Here is a 17,500-nt window from a genome sequence, read left to right on the forward strand (position 1 = left end):
ACTCATCTTAACTTAAATGCTTAAGCCTATTAGCTAATTGGCTTGGCGAGATACTTCGGCAAAGGTCAAAATACGACCCCACAGCCCTCATATACCCCAAACACACCCCATGTTAACCTGCGCAGCTTAGCAAGCTCTACCTGTTTTGAAGAGACACGGACAGGGACACACACATACTAGACTCACAGAATGGGTCATGGGTGCCGTGACTGTGCTGGTTGCTTTTTGGGGGCTATTTATATGAGTCACACCCTTACACACTCAGGGAAGAACACTCTCTCTTTCTCTGACACACATAACAACTGGGGTGCATGGTGTTAATGTGTTTGTGCCAGTGGTGTAATGAATTCTATCTGTATCTGATTACTGTGTTGTTTGTGTTCTGTGTAAATTAGTCTCATCCTGGACACTGATTAGAATCTGGGCACTGGCTCTGCTCCAATCACAACCAATCACGGGTAATCTCAGCCATGCTGATTGGTGCTAATTACCGTCTGCGCAGGTGTGTCCGGTCCAGTTGTCTGCACAGACACAGCTGAAACCTGACGGGTCCTCCGCACAGGTGGCCCCGTTCACACAGGGGGAGGAGAGACACGCATGCTCCACTGAGGACGGCAGGAGAGAGGAAGAGAGGGGGAAGGGAGAAGGAGAGAGAGAGAGAAGTCAAACTCAGAGCAAGGCAAATGCAGTCATGAATCTGGTCACAAACTGCCCATGTGCTAGAAGTTCATTCATGCTGATATTATTCTAAAAATTATATGCAGAAATACTGCAGAAGTAATGAACTCACCGATATCACAGTTGCGCCCGCGGAAGCCCTCTTGGCACTCACACTGGTACTCATCAGGCTCTGTGTTGGAACAGGTGCCCTTATTCTTACAGGGCTGGTGGGTACCGCAGTAGTTCAGATCTGAGAGATAAAGGGAGATGGGGGAGATGGCAAGGGAGGAGAGAGAGGCAGCAAGAAAGAGTGAGAATGGGTAGAGTGGAGGGGGAGAGAGGCGGAGGAAGAGAATGAGGGATTGAGAGATAACAAGAAAGAGAAAAAGGATAAGAATAGAGAGAGAATGTAAAATGGCAGTTGAAAAAGTGACAGAGAGGGAATGTGGGAGGAAGCGGGAGAACAAAAGAAAAGGATTAATCTCCACCCTTTATCTTTTCCCGTGTCCTTGATCTGTCTGGTCTCAGAAGCACAGAACGGCACTGCTACATTAGTGCGAACACACACACACACACCCACGCACACACGCACGCACGCACGCACACACACACGCACACACACACACACGCACGCACACGCGCCCGCGCGCACACACACACACTAACACACACACAACAAAGCATTCTGCGGCAGTCGACATCGAGGCGTCCTCATTAGAAACATAACATAAAACGGATAAAGAGAGAAGGCACACACACACACACACACACACACACCCCCCAGAGTGAGTAACTGAGTGAATCCAAGTCGGTGTGGTGTGGTGTGGTGCGGTGTGGTGTGGTGCGGTGCGGTACTGGAGAGTAGCTGCCTGCCTGGGGTCTGGGTGTGGGCCCTGTGCATGGAAATAGGCAGCCAGAATAAAGCCCTACTTTCTAATGATCTCTCTCTCTCTCTGCCATGTTCAGCTCTCTTTGTGACTGAGCCTCTTTACAGATGACTTGAATGGAGGGACAGGAAGAGGCTCAGGACCCCACCTAGCTAAGCAGGACCCAACCCAGCCCAGCTCACATTCACTTTACCCAAGGCTATCGCCTTTCCCCTCACAATGCTTCGCTGCCGGCCCCTCATGTGGCTCCCAGGGGCTCCCACACTGGGACACAGGGCGGGAGGGGGGCAACGTTGGGGAAATGTTTGTACAATGTTTCGGTAATGTTGTGGGAAGTGTTTTAGGGTTATTGTAGAGTTACTAGAGTGCCCAGAGGGAGTTGTCTTATCTTATATAGATGATCAGGGGGCTGTGCCTGGGCAAGGATGTGAACCACACCCGTTCAAACACGCAAGCATGCACACACTCACACACACGAAAACAGACTGATGCACAAGCAACTCTCAAAGCATGACTTTCTTCTGATCGATAGTCTACTCTTCTTGATACAGAAGTTAGTGCCACACAAACACAAAACTCACCTTTGTCACACAGCAGGCCTCCCCAGTTGACGTCACACACACACTGCCAGGGTTCAATGCAGCTCCCATAGACACAGCCTGGGAACGTCACACACTGGTCACACAGAGCACCCTGATAGCCATAGTGACACCTACAAACACAGAGGGAGAGGGAGAGGGGGAGGGGTTGTTGGTTTAGCAGGCTTTATACAGATAAGATACATGGAAGTCTTTGAGAACAAATGTTCTTTTCGACAGCAGGGAGGAGCAGACTCACTTGCATTCTCCAGGCACAGTGCAGGAGCCATGGATCTGGTGACACCCCTGTCTGCACACCGCTGTAACACAACACACACACACACAACATTACATCACCGTCTGTCAGGTCAGAGACAGTCCACTGACACTGGGGACCTATAGACATTACAGATGCCACTCAACACAGTCACTACGTACCGACCAAGAGTACAAAACAAACCTGTCATCAAAGAAACACAACAAACATAACCGCCACAGTACACAGCATCATTGACGTCAGGTGGGGTAGTTCCATTTATGGTAACATTCAGTGCTCTCCACACTCTACACCCTCTATGTCTCTCTGGGGACAAACTTCACTAACGTCTCTCAACAAATGATGTCTCACGTCCTGTATCTCTCCAGTCCAATCAGCACCCTGCTGAGGAGGAAGTGAGATGAGCCAGAGGAGGGCGGTAGCGGGAGGGAGGGCCACAGGATGTCATTACTCCAGGCTCATATCCTCCATGGTTTCCGCCATTATTTCCTTGATTTAGTCTCACCTCAGCAACACAGCTGCTTCAGGTCAGAGGTCAGAGTGTGAGGTCTTAATGATGACTCACAAGCCGGAATCATGGAGATAATGAAACTTTGAATAAACTGTCAGGACATTTTAGATGTTAAGGGGATTTTCCAGGCTTGATGGTTATTACCTTGGTTATTACCTTGGCATAATGTACTAACAATAGGAATTAACATACAAAGAGTCACGAGTCACGAGCAAGGAGGAACCATCCCTTGGATTCCATCCAATCATTTGTGCTGGCCCTAATATGTCTGTAGTCTATAACACGACTCCATGTCCAACAGATTAAAACCCTAATGCAGGCTAAGCCCGAAACACGTTGGTCTCATCAATAAAGAAGCGTTTTCTGTCAACTTCCACTGTCTTCTAAGAGTTGCTGAATTTCCTCTTCACTACTGTATGTAGCCCTCACTCACCTTCTCGACACTCCAGTCCGGTCCAGCCCTCCTTGCAGACCTTGATGCCGCTGAGGTCACAGTCAAAGTGTCCGAAGAAGTCGTCCCGGGGGCGGCAGAACTTGTTGCAGAAGGGGCCGTAGTAGTTGGAGTCACAGCGGTACCGGAGGCGGTACTCCAGGCTGAGCATGCGTCCGTGGTGACGGTACGTCTGCCACTGCTCGCCAGGATTCAACATGGAGGACAGGAGGACACGCTCAATCAGACCAGCCTGACCTGAAGGAGAGAGAGAGACAGGGACAGAGATAGAAAGAGACAGAGATAGAAAGAGACAGAGAGAGAGAGAGAGAGAGAGAGAGAGAGAGAGAGAGAGGGGGGGAGATATATAGAGAGAGGAGACAGAGATAGAGAGAGAGAGAGAGAGTTAGATTTGCCCTGAGAGAAAGACAGTAGAGAAGAGACAGCGAGAAGCTAAAGGGCACAGGGTTTGGCTGCCCTGAGAGAGAGAGAGAGAGAGAGAGAGAAGGGACAGAGGCTCGCTCCACCCTGCATGGTGGTGACATGTTGTGAGAGCTACTGATGAGGAGGAGAGGACAGGGTGAGGGCAGAGGTGGTCGACAGGGGACAGGCTGAGGGTGCAGAGGGTACAGAGGGTAGAGAGGGCACAGAGGGCTAGGAGGGGCACAGAGTTTGGGTGGTGACATGGGGAGAGAGCTGCTGACCCCGGGGGGATTTCCCAGAGGGGCTGTCATCTCCACCTCAGTTATAATCCCCCCTGACAGGGTATTAACCCACACAAAGCACTGTGTGTGTGTGTGTGTGTGTGTGTGTGTGTGTGCGTGTGTGTGTGTGTGTGTGTTTGTGTGTGTGTGTGTGTGTGTGTGTGTGAGAGGGAGATAGAATGTTTGTGTGTGTGTGTGTGTGTGAGAGGGAGATAGAATGTTTGTGTGTGTGTGTGTGTGTGTGTGTGTGTGTGTGGGTGTGTGTGTGTGTGTGTGTGTGTGTGAGGGAGAGAGAATGTGTGTCTATGAGAGAGCGAGACAGAGAATGTGAGTGCGAAACAGTGTACTGTGTGAATGTGTATTTAAGAGATGGGGAGATGGAGCTAGAGATAGAGACAGAGAGAATGGGGGTCCTGGCCTGTAAGTCAGAGGAAGAGACAGAGAGCATTTGAGAGAGAGAGAGAGAGAGAGAGAGAGAGAGAGAGAGAGAGAGAGAGAGAGAGAGAGAGAGAGAGAGAGGGCGGGTGGGCGGGCTAATAACACACATAACAAAACTCCTGATGGAGGGATGAGATCATCTGGGTTTGAAACAAAAGAATGAAAACAGGGGCACATATTGGCTGGGGGTTTGGAAGGGGAGAGGGAACACAGCAGACACTAAGGGTATCGTTATCCCAGCTACACCCCCACCCCCATTGTCCACACGTGCGGGCGTGTGTGTGTGTGTGGTTTGCTAAAGCTATTGAACGTACTGCTACAGCAGCATGTGTTTTCCATTACTTTTACGCCTCTGATGAGTCCAACAGCTAATTTCATCGCCCACAGTAAAGTGCTCTACCAGAGAGACAGAGTCAGAGAGAGAGAGTGTGTGAGAGAGTATACAGCATGACTGTTCCGAGATGAGTGGGACACAGTAAGACAGGAACCGACGGAAAGAGAGGTCTCAATGGGGAAGAGAACACACACACACAAGGATTATATCAGTGGGCAGGAGAGGGAATCTAATCTCTCTCTCCTCTTGTGATTGTGTTCCACTGTTCTGTATTGGATCTGAAGTGTTTGTCCTTGACGGTGTGTGTGTGTGTGTCTTTCAAATCACCTGGGGACAGGTGATTTGAAAGACACAATTGATTTGAAAGACACAATGAATAGACCGACACAAGTCCATAGATCAACACACAAACACCTTTATACGTGTCTCCAAACACACATTAAAAGAGGGTAGGGGGAGAAAGACAAAGGAAGAGAGAGAGAAAGAGAGAGAGAGACAGAGACAGAAAGAGAAAGTGAGAGAAAGTGAGAGTGACAGAGAGAAAGAGAGAGTGGGGGGTGGTTGGTTGTTCAAAAAGGGGGGGTTGCATTGTTTTTTATTGATTGTATTGCCTTTCATGTGAACCAATAAAAACGTATTGTTCACATAAAAAAGAGAGAGAGAGAGAGAAAATCATCGGGGAACACAACTAGCTCCATTCCAGGGAGTCGATAAGGTCATTCATGTTTTACAGCGTTGTCAACATGTTGTCCGTCTCTGTCCAAGGACTCTGTGGCTCTGTGTTAGACAGCTACATTACAGTGTTGTAATCCATCCTGATTAGAGCTATAGGCCTGTAAATCGGCCCTGACTGCTCTAGGACATCTGCTTTGGGTTTGAGCTGAGCTAAGCTGAGAGCCAGGAGAGGGGCTTTAAACCTAATGTGGTAAAAAGAGAGAATATTTCAGGAGCTCAGGAGAACGAGGGACGGCGCAAACAAGACGTACGATTAGAGCTGGAGGGCAGAGGGAAAGAGAGATGGGGGGAAGAGGAAAACGAGAGGGAGGAGGAAGAGGAAGAGGAGGAGGTCTGTGGTTTGGTTCCCAGCCTCTCATTATCTCTCCACTCATCTTTTGGCTGAGTCTGTCTGCAGCCTTTTACTGGGCAGGAGGGGGCAGCGGAACAAGGGAGACAGGGGGAGAGGATGAAAGGGAAAGGTTGGGGAACGAGAGGAATGAGGAAGGGTAAGTGCATCTTTGTGTTTGTGCGTCTTAGTGTGTATGTAATGAGTATTGACGTGTGCATTTTTGTTTATGTGTGTCTGTCTGTGTGTGTGTGTGTGTGTGTGTGTGTGTGTGTGGGGGGGGGGTCGTCTATATCTGTCTGTTTTTAGAGAATGCTGCTCACATTCCCTATCTCTGACTTTGAGCAGAAACAAGAAGCGGAGTGTGAAATTAAAGGGTCTGACTGGGAGACCCTGATACACACACACACAGACACACACACACACACACACCAGCACACGTACGGGCACAATTAGAAGTACATGCACACGCACACACACACGCACACGCACACACACTATCGACATCCACCCTGTATGCACAAACACTGGATCTCCCCTGCAAGTGCACATTGACACACATTCATAACAGACACACATACCGGTTGTGCGTCCTTTTCAAGAGAGCAAGGGGACCCAGTGAGGACAGGGAGGAACCATAACCATGGGTCACAAATGGGAAGGGGAGGGGGCCACATGCACTCTGTCCCTCTCCCCCCCTCCCTCCCTCCCTGTCTGTATCACTGCTTATTTTTCTTTAACGTGTGTGGGAAAGTATGAGAGTCTGGCTGTGCTCGAAGAAAGAAGGCAATTTAGTCTGTCTGTCTCTTTCTCTGATTCTCTCTCTTCTCTCTCTCACACACACACACACATTAAATGGAAATTCTCTCTCCAGCCTTACCTGATTCTGATGTTTCGTTGTCATGGTCCAGAGCCTCTAACACCAAGGAGAAAGATTTCTGTGGAGGACAAAGAGCGAGAACAAGGTTAAATCAATTCAGTTTTATCTACGTATCTAGTTTACTTAACAACAATCTGGCGTAAAGCGCTAGCCAAGAACACATAGTAGCTCACAGTAGTCCTACTGATTAAATGAAACAAATACAACGTTGCAACCTCACAGTGTGAAGAACAATTAAATATTTTACTCACTCCAGAAACGTTAATAAAATCCATATAGCAGTTGGGCTGTGACGGTCATGGAATTTTGGACGATGGTAATTGGCCAGCCAAATGAATGTGGTCACCATAATAACAGTGTGAATAGCAACAACAAAAAAATACATATATAAATCCTGACAAACATTTTCTCCTCTCCTCTGCTCCTGACTGCATGTGCTGCCATATAAATAGAATGAATAGAACAGGCGTCCCCATTCTAGTCAATGATGGCATAATGGGTGGACTGGCTGCCATTGTGAGTGTACCCATAGCAGAGATGGAAGAGGAAGCGAGACACCCCACTCCTTCATTTTTCTGGTTACATTACAGTCAATGAACAAAGTAGACCATACCCAGCTGCTATTGCACTGGAGAGCCAGCCCCTTAAGCGCACAGGAACTGACCATTGTTTTTTTTTTAAATGGTAAACAGCCTGAGTGAACTATCTTAATTTATCCACCATCTTCGGCCATAGGAGCAAAGCAGGAAGTAAAAGCAGGAAGTAAAAGCAGGAAGTGTACCAATCAATATGTGCTGTGATTTGTTGATTCAACTCAACTGACATTACAAAAAAAACATTCCATTGCATGAGCCACATCAGTTAACATAATTTGAATGAACATGCTACATTTCAGCAAGGAGCAACAAAGTTTCATCACGTTGTTAAGAGTCCATGTTGGGGAGTCTCCCACATGCCTTTTGGCGAACACCAAACGTATTTGCTTATTTTTTTCTTGAAGCAATGGCTTTTTTCTGGCCACTCTTCCGTAAAGCCCAGCTTAAAGTGGTCCTATGGACAGATACTCCAATCTGCGCAAGGCACTGTATATATATATAAATATATATATTTGTATATATATATATATATATATATATATATATATATATATATATATATATATATATATATATATACAGTGCCTTGCAGAAGTTTTCATCCCCCTTGGCGTTTTTCCTATTTTGTTGCATTTCAACCTGTAATTTAAATGGAATTTTATTTGGATTTCATGTAATGGACAAAATAGTCCAAATTGGTGAAGTGAAATGAAAAAAAAATTACTTGTTTCAAAAGATTCAAAAAAATTAATAATGGAAAAGTGGTGCGTGCATATGTATTCACCCCTTTTGCTATGAAGCACCTAAATAAGATCTGGTGCAACCAATTACCTTCAGAAGTCACATAATTAGCTAAATAAAGTCCACCTGTGTGCAATCTAAGTGTCACATGATCTGTCACATGATCTCAGTATATATACACCTGTTCTGAAAGGCCCCAGAGTCTGCAACACCACTAAGCAAGGGGCACCACCAAGCAAGCGGCACCATGAAGACCAAGGAGCTCTCCAAACAGGTCAGGGACAAAGTTGTGGAGAAGTACAGATCAGGGTTGGGTTATAAAAAAATATCAGAAACTTTGAACATCCCACGGAGCACCATTAAATCCATTGTAAAAAAATTGAAAGAATATGGCACCACAACAAACCTGCCAAGAGAGGGCCGCCCACCAAAACTCACGGACCAGGCAAGGAGGGCATTAATCAGAGAGGCAACAAAGAGACCAAAGATAACCCTGAAGGAGCTGCAAAGCTCCACAGCGCAGATTGGAGTATCTGTCCATAGGACCAGCTGGGCTTTACGGAAGAGTGGCCAGAAAAAAGCCATTGCTTCAAGAAAGAAATAAGCAAATACGTTTGGGGTTCGCCAAAAGGCATGTGGGAGACTCCCCAAACATATGGAAGAAGGTACTCTGGTCAGATGACACTAAAATGTAGCTTTTTGGCCATCAAGAAAAATGCTATGTCTGGCGTAAACCCAACACCTCTCATCAGCACGAGAACACCATCCCCACAGTGACGCATAGTGGTGGCAACATCATGCTGTGGGGATGTTTTTCATCGGCAGGGACTGGGAAACTGGTCAGAATTGAAGGAATATTGGATGGCACTAAATATAGGGAAATTCTTGAGGGAAACCTGTTTCAGTCTTCCAGAGATTTGAGCCTGGGACGGAGCTTCACCTTCCAGCAGGACAATGACCCTAAGCATACTGCTAAAGCAACACTTGAGTAAGGGGAAACATTTAAATGTCTTGGAATGGCCTAGCCAAAGCCCAGACCTCAATCCAATTGAGAATCTGTGGTATAACTTAAAGATTGCAGTACACCAGCAGAACCCATCCAACTTCAAGGAGCTGTAGCAGTTTTGCCTTGAAGAATTGGCAAAAATCCCAGTGGCTAGATGTGCCAGGTTTATAGAGACATACCTCAAGAGACTTGCAGCTGTAATTGCTGCAAAAGGTGGCTCTACAAAGTGTTGACTTGGGGGGGTGAATAGTTGTGCACGCTCAAGTTTTCTGTTTTTTTGTCTTATTTCTTTTTTGTTTCACCAAAAAATATATTTTGCATCTTCAAATTGGTAGGCATGTTGTGTAAATCAAATGATGCAACCCCCCAAAAAATCCATTTTAATTCCAGGTTGTAAAAAATAGGAAAAATGCCAAGGGGGGTGAATACTTTCACAAGCCACTGTATATATATGTATATATACAGGGTCCTCCGTAATTATTGGGGCAGTGAAGCATTTTTTCTTCTTTTGGCTCTATACTTTTAATTTTTTTGAAATCCAACAATGTCTATCAGGTTCAAGTGCAGACTGCTTTACTTTGAGTGTATTTTCATCCATATCGGGTGAACCGTTTCGAAATTACAGCACTTTCTGTACATTTTAGGGCACAGAAAGTATTGGGACAAATTCACTTACAGTGCATTCGAAAAATATTTAGACCCTTTTTTCACATTTTGTTGCATTACAGCCTTATTCTAAAATTGATTAAATAAACATTTCCCCTATCAATCTACACACAATACCCCATAATGACAAAGCGGAAACAGGTTTTTAGAAATTTTTGCAAATGTATAATGTTTTCAAAACAGAAATACCTTATTTACATAAGTATTCAGACCCTTTCCTATGAGACTCAAATTGAGCTCAGGTGCATCCCGTTTTCATTTATCATCCTTGAGATGTTTCTACAACTTGATTGGAGTCCACCTGTGGTAAATTCAATTGATTGGACATGATTTGGAAAGGCACACACATGTCTATATAAGGTCCCACAGTTGACAGTGCATGTCAGAGCAAAAACCAAGCCATGAGGTCAAAGGAATTGTCCGTAGAGCTCCGAGACAGGATTGTGTCAAGGCACAGATCTGGGGAAGGGTACCAAAAAATTTCTGCAGCATTGAAAGTCCCCAAGAACACAGTGGCCCCATCATTCTTAAATGGGAGAAGTTTGGAACCACCAAGACTCTTCCTAGAGCTGGCAGCCCGGCCAAACTGAGCAATCGGGGGAGAAGGGCCTTGTTCAGGGAGGTGACCAAGAACCCGATGGTCACTCTGACAGAGCTCCAGAGTTCCTCTGTGGAGATGGGAGAACCTTCCAGAAGGACAACCATCTCTGCAGCACTCTATCAATCAGGCCTTTATGGTAGAGTGGCCAGACGGAAGCCACTCCTAAGTAAAAGGCACATGACAGCCCGCTTGGAGTTTGCCAAAAGGCACCTAAAGGACTCTCAGACCATGAGAAACAAGATTCTCTGGTCTGATGAAACCAAGATTAAACTCTTTGGCCTGAATGCCAAGCGTCACGTCTGTAGGAAACCTGGTACCATCCCTACGGTGATGCATGGTTGTGGCAGCATCATGCTGTGGGGATGTTTTTCAGTGACAGGGACTGGGAGACAGGATCGAGGGAAAGTTGAACGGAGCAAAGTACAGAGAGATCCTTGATGAAAACCTGCTCCAGAGCGCTCAGGACATCAGACTGGGGCGAATGTTCACATTCCAACAGGCCAATGACCCTAAGCACACAGCCAAGACAACGCAGGAGTGGCTTCAGGACAAGACTCTGAATATCCTTGAGTGGCCCAGCCAGAGCCCAGACTTGAACCCGATCGAACATCTCTGGAGAGACCTGAAAATAGCTGTGCAGCGACGCTCCCCATCCCACCTGACAGAGCTTGAGAGGATCTGCAGAGAAGTATGGGAGAAACTCCCCAAATACAGGTGTACCAAGCTTGTAGCATCAAGAAGAATAGAGGCTGTAATCGCTGCCAAAGATGCTTCAACAAAGTACTGAGTAAAGGGTCTGAATACTTGTGTAAATTTGATATTACAGTTTTACATTTTTATAAATTTGCAAACATTTCTAAAAACCTGTTTTTGATTTGTCATTATGGGGTATTGTGTGTAGATTGATGAGGGGGAAAAACAACATAATCCACTTTAGAATAAGGCTGTAACGTAACAAAATGTGGAAAAAGCAAGGTGTCTGAATACTTTCCGATTGCACTGTATATGTATTAATGTAGTAAAAAGTTAAGTATTTGGTCCCATATTCATAGCACGCAATGACTACATCAAGCATGTGACTAAACAAATTTGTTGGATGCATTTTCTGTTTGTTTGGGTTGTGTTTCAGATTATTTTGTGCCCAACAGAAATGAATGGTAAATAATGTATTGCGTCATTTTGGAGTCACTTTTATTTTAAATAAGAATAGAATATGTTTCTAAACACTTCTACAGTAATGTGGATGCTACCATGATTACAGATAATCCTGAATGAATAGTGAATAATGATGAGTGAGAAAGTTACAGACACAAATATCACACCCCCAAGACATGCAAATCTCTCAACATTACAATAACAGGGGAGGTTAGTATTTTTTTGGGGGGTATGATATTTCTGCGTCTGTAACTTTCTCACTCATCATTATTCACTATTCATTCAGGATTATCCGTAATCCTGGTAGCATCCATATTGTTAAATCCACTTCAATCAGCGTAGATGAAGGGGAGGAGACAGGTTAAATAAGTATTTCTAAGTCTTGAGACAATTGAGACATAAAAAGAATCATCCAGCGATCATACACTGTTTACCAGGGGGCAGGGCTACCGACGTAAAGGCTAATCTGAAGATGGTGCTGGCTAAGGCAAAAACTGGCGAGTGTAGAGGGATATTGTTATCCACGTCGGCACCAACGATGTTAGGATGAAACAGTCAGAGGTCACCAAGAGCAATATTATAATAAGCCATTTAGCAGACGCTTTTATCCAAAGCGACTTCAGTCATGTGTGCATACATTTTTACGTATGGGTGGTCCCGGGGATCGAACCCACTACCCTGGCGTTACAAGCGCCATGCTCTACCAATTGAGCTACAGAGGACCACTTTTAGTCGACGCTCTTATCCAGAGCGACTTACAGTAGTGAGTGCATACATTTTCATACTAGTCCCTGTGGGAATCGAACCAACAACCCTGGCGTTGCAACCGCCATGCTCTACCAACTGAGCTACACGGGGTGTAAATTAGCTGAGCTACACATAGCTTCAGCGTGTAAATTAGCTAGAAAGATGTGTCGGCATTGAGTAATTGTCTCTGGCTCCCTCCCAATTAGGGTGAGTGATGAGCTCTACAGCAGTCTCACAACTCAATTGCTGGTTGAAAACTGTTTTCTGCCCCTCCCAAAAGATAGAATTTGTAGATAATTGGCTCTCTTTCTGGGACTCACCCACAAACAGGACCAAGCCTGGCCTGCTGAGGAGTGACGGACTCCATCCTAGCTGGAGGGGTGCTCTCATCTTATCTACCAATATAGACAGGGCTCTAACTCCTCTAGCTCCACAATGAGATAGGGTGCAGGCCAGGCAGCAGGCTTTTAGCCAGCCTGCCAGCTTAATGGAGTCTGCCACTAGCACAGTCAGTGTAGTCAGCTCAGCTATCCCCATTGAGACTGTGTCTGTGCCTCGATCTAGATTGAGCAAAACTAAACATGGCGGTGTTTGCCTTAGCAATCTCACTGGAATAAAGACCTCCTCCATTCCTGTCATTATTGAAAGAGAATGTGATATCTCACATCTCAAAATAGGGCTACTTAATGTTAGATCCCTCACTTCCAAGGCAGTTATGGTCAATGAACTAATCACTGATCATAATCTTGATGTGATTGGCCTGACTGAAACATGGCTTAAGCCTGATGAATTTACTGTGTTAAATGAGGCCTCTCCTCCTGGTTACACTAGTGACCATATCCCCCAGGCATCCCGCAAAGGCGGAGGTGTTGTTAACATTTACGATAGCAAATGTCAATTTACCACCCCAAAAATGACTGCGTTTTCGTCTTTTGAGCTTCTAGTCATGAAATCTATGCAGCCTACTCAATCACTTTTTATAGCTACTGTTTACAAGCCTCCTGGGCCGTAGACAGAGTTCCTCACTGAGTTCCCTGAATTCCTATCGGACCTTGTAGTCATGGCAGATAATATTCACATTTTTGGTGACTTTAATATTCACATGGAAAAGTCCACAGACCCACTCCAAAAGGCTTTCGGAGCCATCATCGGTTTTGTCCAACATGTCTCCGGACCTACTCATTGCCACAGTCATACCCTGGATCTAGTTTTGTCCCGTGGAATAAATATTGTGGATCTAAATGTTTTTCCTCATAACCCTGGACTATCGGACCACCATCTTATTACGCTTGCAATCGCAACAAATAATCTGCTCAGACCCCAACCAAGGACCATCAAAAGCCGTGCTATAAATTCTCGGACAACCCAAAGATTCCTAGAGGCCCTTCCAGACTCCCTCCACCTACTCAAGGACGTCGGAGTACAGAAATCAGTTAACGACCTAACTGAGGAACTAAATTTAACCTTGCGTAATACCCTAGATGCAGTCGCACCCCTAAAAAAAAAACATTTGTCACAAGAAACTAGCTCCCTGGTATACAGAAAATACCAGAGCCCTGAAGCAAGCCTCCAGAAAATTGGAACGGAAATGGTGCTCCACCAAACTGGAAGTCTTCCTACTAGCTTGGAAAGAAAGTACAGAGCAATATCGAAGAGCCCTCACTGCTGCTCAATCATCCTATTTTTCCAACCTAATTGAGGAGAATAAGAACAATCCAACATTTCTATTTAATACTGTCGCAAAGCTAACTAAAAAGCAGCATTCCCCAAGACAGGATGCTTTTCACTTCAGCAGTGATGAATTCATGAACTTCTTCGACGAAAAGATCATGATCATTAGAAAGCAAATTACGGACTCCTCTTTGAATCTGCGTATTTCTCCAAAGCTCAGCTGTCCTGAGTCTGCACAAAACTGCCAGGACATAGGATCAATGGAGACACTCAAGTTTTTTTATCCTATATCTCTTGACACATTCATGAAAATAGTCATGGCCTCTAAACCTTCAAGCTGCATACTGGACCCTATTCCAACTAAACTACTGAAAGAGCTACTTCCTGTGCTTGGCCCTCCTATGTTGAACATAATAAATGGCTCCCTATCTACTGGATGTGTACCAAACTCACTAAAAGTGGCAGTAATAAAGCCTCTCTTGAAAAAGCCAAACCTTGACCCAGAAAATGTAAAAAACGATCGGCCTATATCGAATCTCCCATTCCTCTCATACATTTTAGAAAAAGCTGTTGTGCAGCAACCCACTTCCTTCCGGAAGACAAAAAATGTATACGAAACGCTTCAGTCTGGTTTTAGACCCCATCATAGCACTGAGACTGCACTCGTGAAGGTGGTAAATTACCTTTTAATGGCATCAGACCAAGGCTCTGCATCTGTCCTCGTGCTCATAGACCTTAGTGCTGCTTTTGACACCATTGATCACCACATTCTTTTGGAGAGATTGGAAACCTTAATTGGTCTACACGGACAAGTTCTTGTCTGGTTTAGATCTTATCTGTCGGAAAGATATCAGTTCTCTCTGTGGATGGTTTGTCCTCTGACAAATCAATTGTAAGTTTCGGTGTTCATCAAGGTTCCGTTTTAGGACCACTATTGTTTTCACTATATTTTTTACCTCTTGGTGATGTCATTCGGAAACACAATGTTAACTTTCATTGCTATGCGGACGACACACATTTCGATGAAACATGGTGAAGCCCCAAAATTGCCTACCTTGGAAGCATGTGTTTCAGACATAAGGAAGTGGATGGCGGCAAATTGTTTACTTTTAAACTCGGACAAAACAGAGATGCTAGTTCTAGGTCCCAAGAAACAAAGAGATCTTCTGTTGGATCTGACAATTAATCTTGATGGTTGTAGAGTGGTCTCAAAAAAAACTGTGAAGGACCTCTGCGTTACTCTGGACCCTGATCTCTCTTTTGACGAACATATCAGGAATATTTAAAGGACAGCTTTTTTCCATCTTCGTAACATTGCAAAAATCAGAAACATTTTGTCCAAAAATTTTGCAGAAAAGCTAATCCATGCTTTTGTCACTTCTAGATTAGACTACTGCAATGCTCTACTCTCCGGCTACCCGGAACAGCACTAAATAAACTTAAGTTAGTGCTAAACACGGCTGCTAGAATCTTGACTAGAACCAAAACATTTGATCATATTACTCCAGTGCTAGCCTCTCTACACTGCCTTCCTGTTAAGGCTAGGGCTGATTAAGGTTTTACTGCTAACCTACAAAGCATTACATGGGCTTGCTCCTACCTATCTCTCCGATTTGGTCCTGCCGTACATACCTACACGTACACTACAGTCACAAGACGCAGGCCTTCTTATTGTCACTAGAATTTCTAAGCAAACAGCTGGAGGCAGGGCTTTCTCCTATAGAGCTCAATTTTTATGGAATCGACCTTTCAATCTTTACTGAAGACTCATCTCTTCAGTAGGTCCTATGATTGAGTGTAGTCTGGCCCAGGGATGCGAAGGTGAACGGAAAGGCACTGGAGCGACAAACCGCCCTTGCTGTCTCTGCTTGGCCGGTTCCTGTCTCTCCATTGGGATTCTCTGCCTCTGACCCTATTACGGGGGCTGAGTCACTGGCTTACTGGTGTTTTCCATGTCGTCCCTAGGAGGGGTGCATCACTTGAGTGGGTTGAGTCACTGACGTGATCTTCCTGTCCGGTTTGTCGCTCCCTCGGGATCGTGCAGTGGAGGAGATCTTCGTGGGCTGTACTCAGCCTTGTCTCAGGGTAGTAGGTTGGTGGTCTGTTTACATCCCTCTGGTGGTGTGGGGGCTGTGCTTTGGCAAAGTGGGTGGGGTTATATCCTGCCTGGTTGGCCCTGTCTGGGGTTATCGTCGAATGGGGCCACAGTGTCTCCCGACCCCCCCTGTCTCAGTATCTATGCTGCAATAGTCTATGTGCCGGGGGGGCTAGGGTCAGTCTGTTATATCTGGTGTTATTCTCCTGTCTTATCCGGTGTCTGTGTGAATTTAAGTATGCTCCCTCTAATTATCTCTCTCTCTCCCTCCCATCCCGGAGGACCTGAGCCATAGGACCATGCCTCAGGACTACCTGGCCTGATGACTCCTTGCTGTCCCCAGTCCACCTGGTCATGCTGCTACTCCAGTTTCCACTCTTCTGCCTGCGGCTATGGAACCCTGACCTGTTCACCGGAAGTGCTACCTTGTCCCAGACCTGCTGTTTTCAACTCTCTCTCTCTACCACACCTGCTATTTGAACCTCTTAATGCCCGGCTATGAAAAGCCAAGTGACATTTACTCCTGATGTACTGACCTGTTGCAACCTCTACAACCACTGTGATTATTATTTGACCCTGCTGGTCGTCTATGAACGTTTGAACTTCTTGGAGAAAAATCTGACCTTAATGGCCATGTACTGTTATAATCTCCACCCGGCACAGCCAGAAGGGAACTGGCCACCCCTCAGAGCCTGGTTCCTCTCTAGGTTTCTTCCTAGGTTTCTGCCTTTCTAGGGAGTTTTTCCTAGCCACCGTGCTTCTACATCTGCATTGCTTGCTGTTTGGGGTTTTATGCTGGGTTTCTGTATAGCACTTTGTGACATCTGCAGATGTAAAAAGGGCTTTATAAATAAAATCTGATTGATTGATTGATTGCAACGCTGCTGGGTTTCTCACGCTCAACAGATTCCCACGGGTTAAGAATGGTCCACCAGCCAAAGGACATCCAACCAACTTGACACAACTGTGGGAAGCATTTGAGTCAACATGGGCCAGCATCCCAGTGGAACGCTTTCGACTCCTTGAAGTCCATGCCCCGACGAATTGAGGCTGTTCTGAGGGCAAAATGAGGTGCAACTCAATATTAGGAAGGTGTTGCTAATGTTTTGTACACTCAGTGTGTGTATATACAGTACCAGTCAAAGGTTTGGACACACCTACTCATTCCATGTTTTTTCTTCATTTATACTATTTTCTACATTGTAGAATAATAGTGAAGACATCAAAACTATGAAATAACACATATGGAATCATGTAATAACCAAAAAAGTGTTAAACAAATCAAAATATATTTTATATTTGAGATTCTTCAAATAGCCACCCTTTGCCTTGATGACAGCTTTGCACACTCTTGGCATTCTCTCAACCAGCTTCATGAGGTAGTCACCTGGAATGCATTTCAATTAACAGGTGTGCCTTGTTAAAAGTTAATTTGTGGAATTTCTTTCCATCTTAATGCG

At 45.3% G+C, this 17,500-nt stretch overlaps 1 protein-coding gene across 1 annotated transcript in view; it reads right to left on the bottom strand.

Annotated features, from left to right (window-relative positions):
• The window catches only part of LOC121567369 (protein jagged-1b-like), a 49,743-nt gene that overhangs the window by 7,227 nt on the left and 25,016 nt on the right, over positions 1-17,500 (bottom strand). Inside the window, exons 3-8 of the mRNA XM_045217075.1 lie at positions 6,763-6,820; positions 3,347-3,601; positions 2,385-2,445; positions 2,129-2,259; positions 791-910; positions 492-605 (exon numbers count right to left, since the gene is read on the bottom strand). Of these exons, the coding sequence (XP_045073010.1) occupies positions 492-605; positions 791-910; positions 2,129-2,259; positions 2,385-2,445; positions 3,347-3,601; positions 6,763-6,820 (739 nt within the window). The remainder of the gene's footprint in view (positions 1-491; positions 606-790; positions 911-2,128; positions 2,260-2,384; positions 2,446-3,346; positions 3,602-6,762; positions 6,821-17,500) is intronic.

Source organism: Coregonus clupeaformis, chromosome 6 (genome assembly GCF_020615455.1).
Source record: "Coregonus clupeaformis isolate EN_2021a chromosome 6, ASM2061545v1, whole genome shotgun sequence".
NCBI classification, from domain to species: domain Eukaryota; kingdom Metazoa; phylum Chordata; class Actinopteri; order Salmoniformes; family Salmonidae; genus Coregonus; species Coregonus clupeaformis.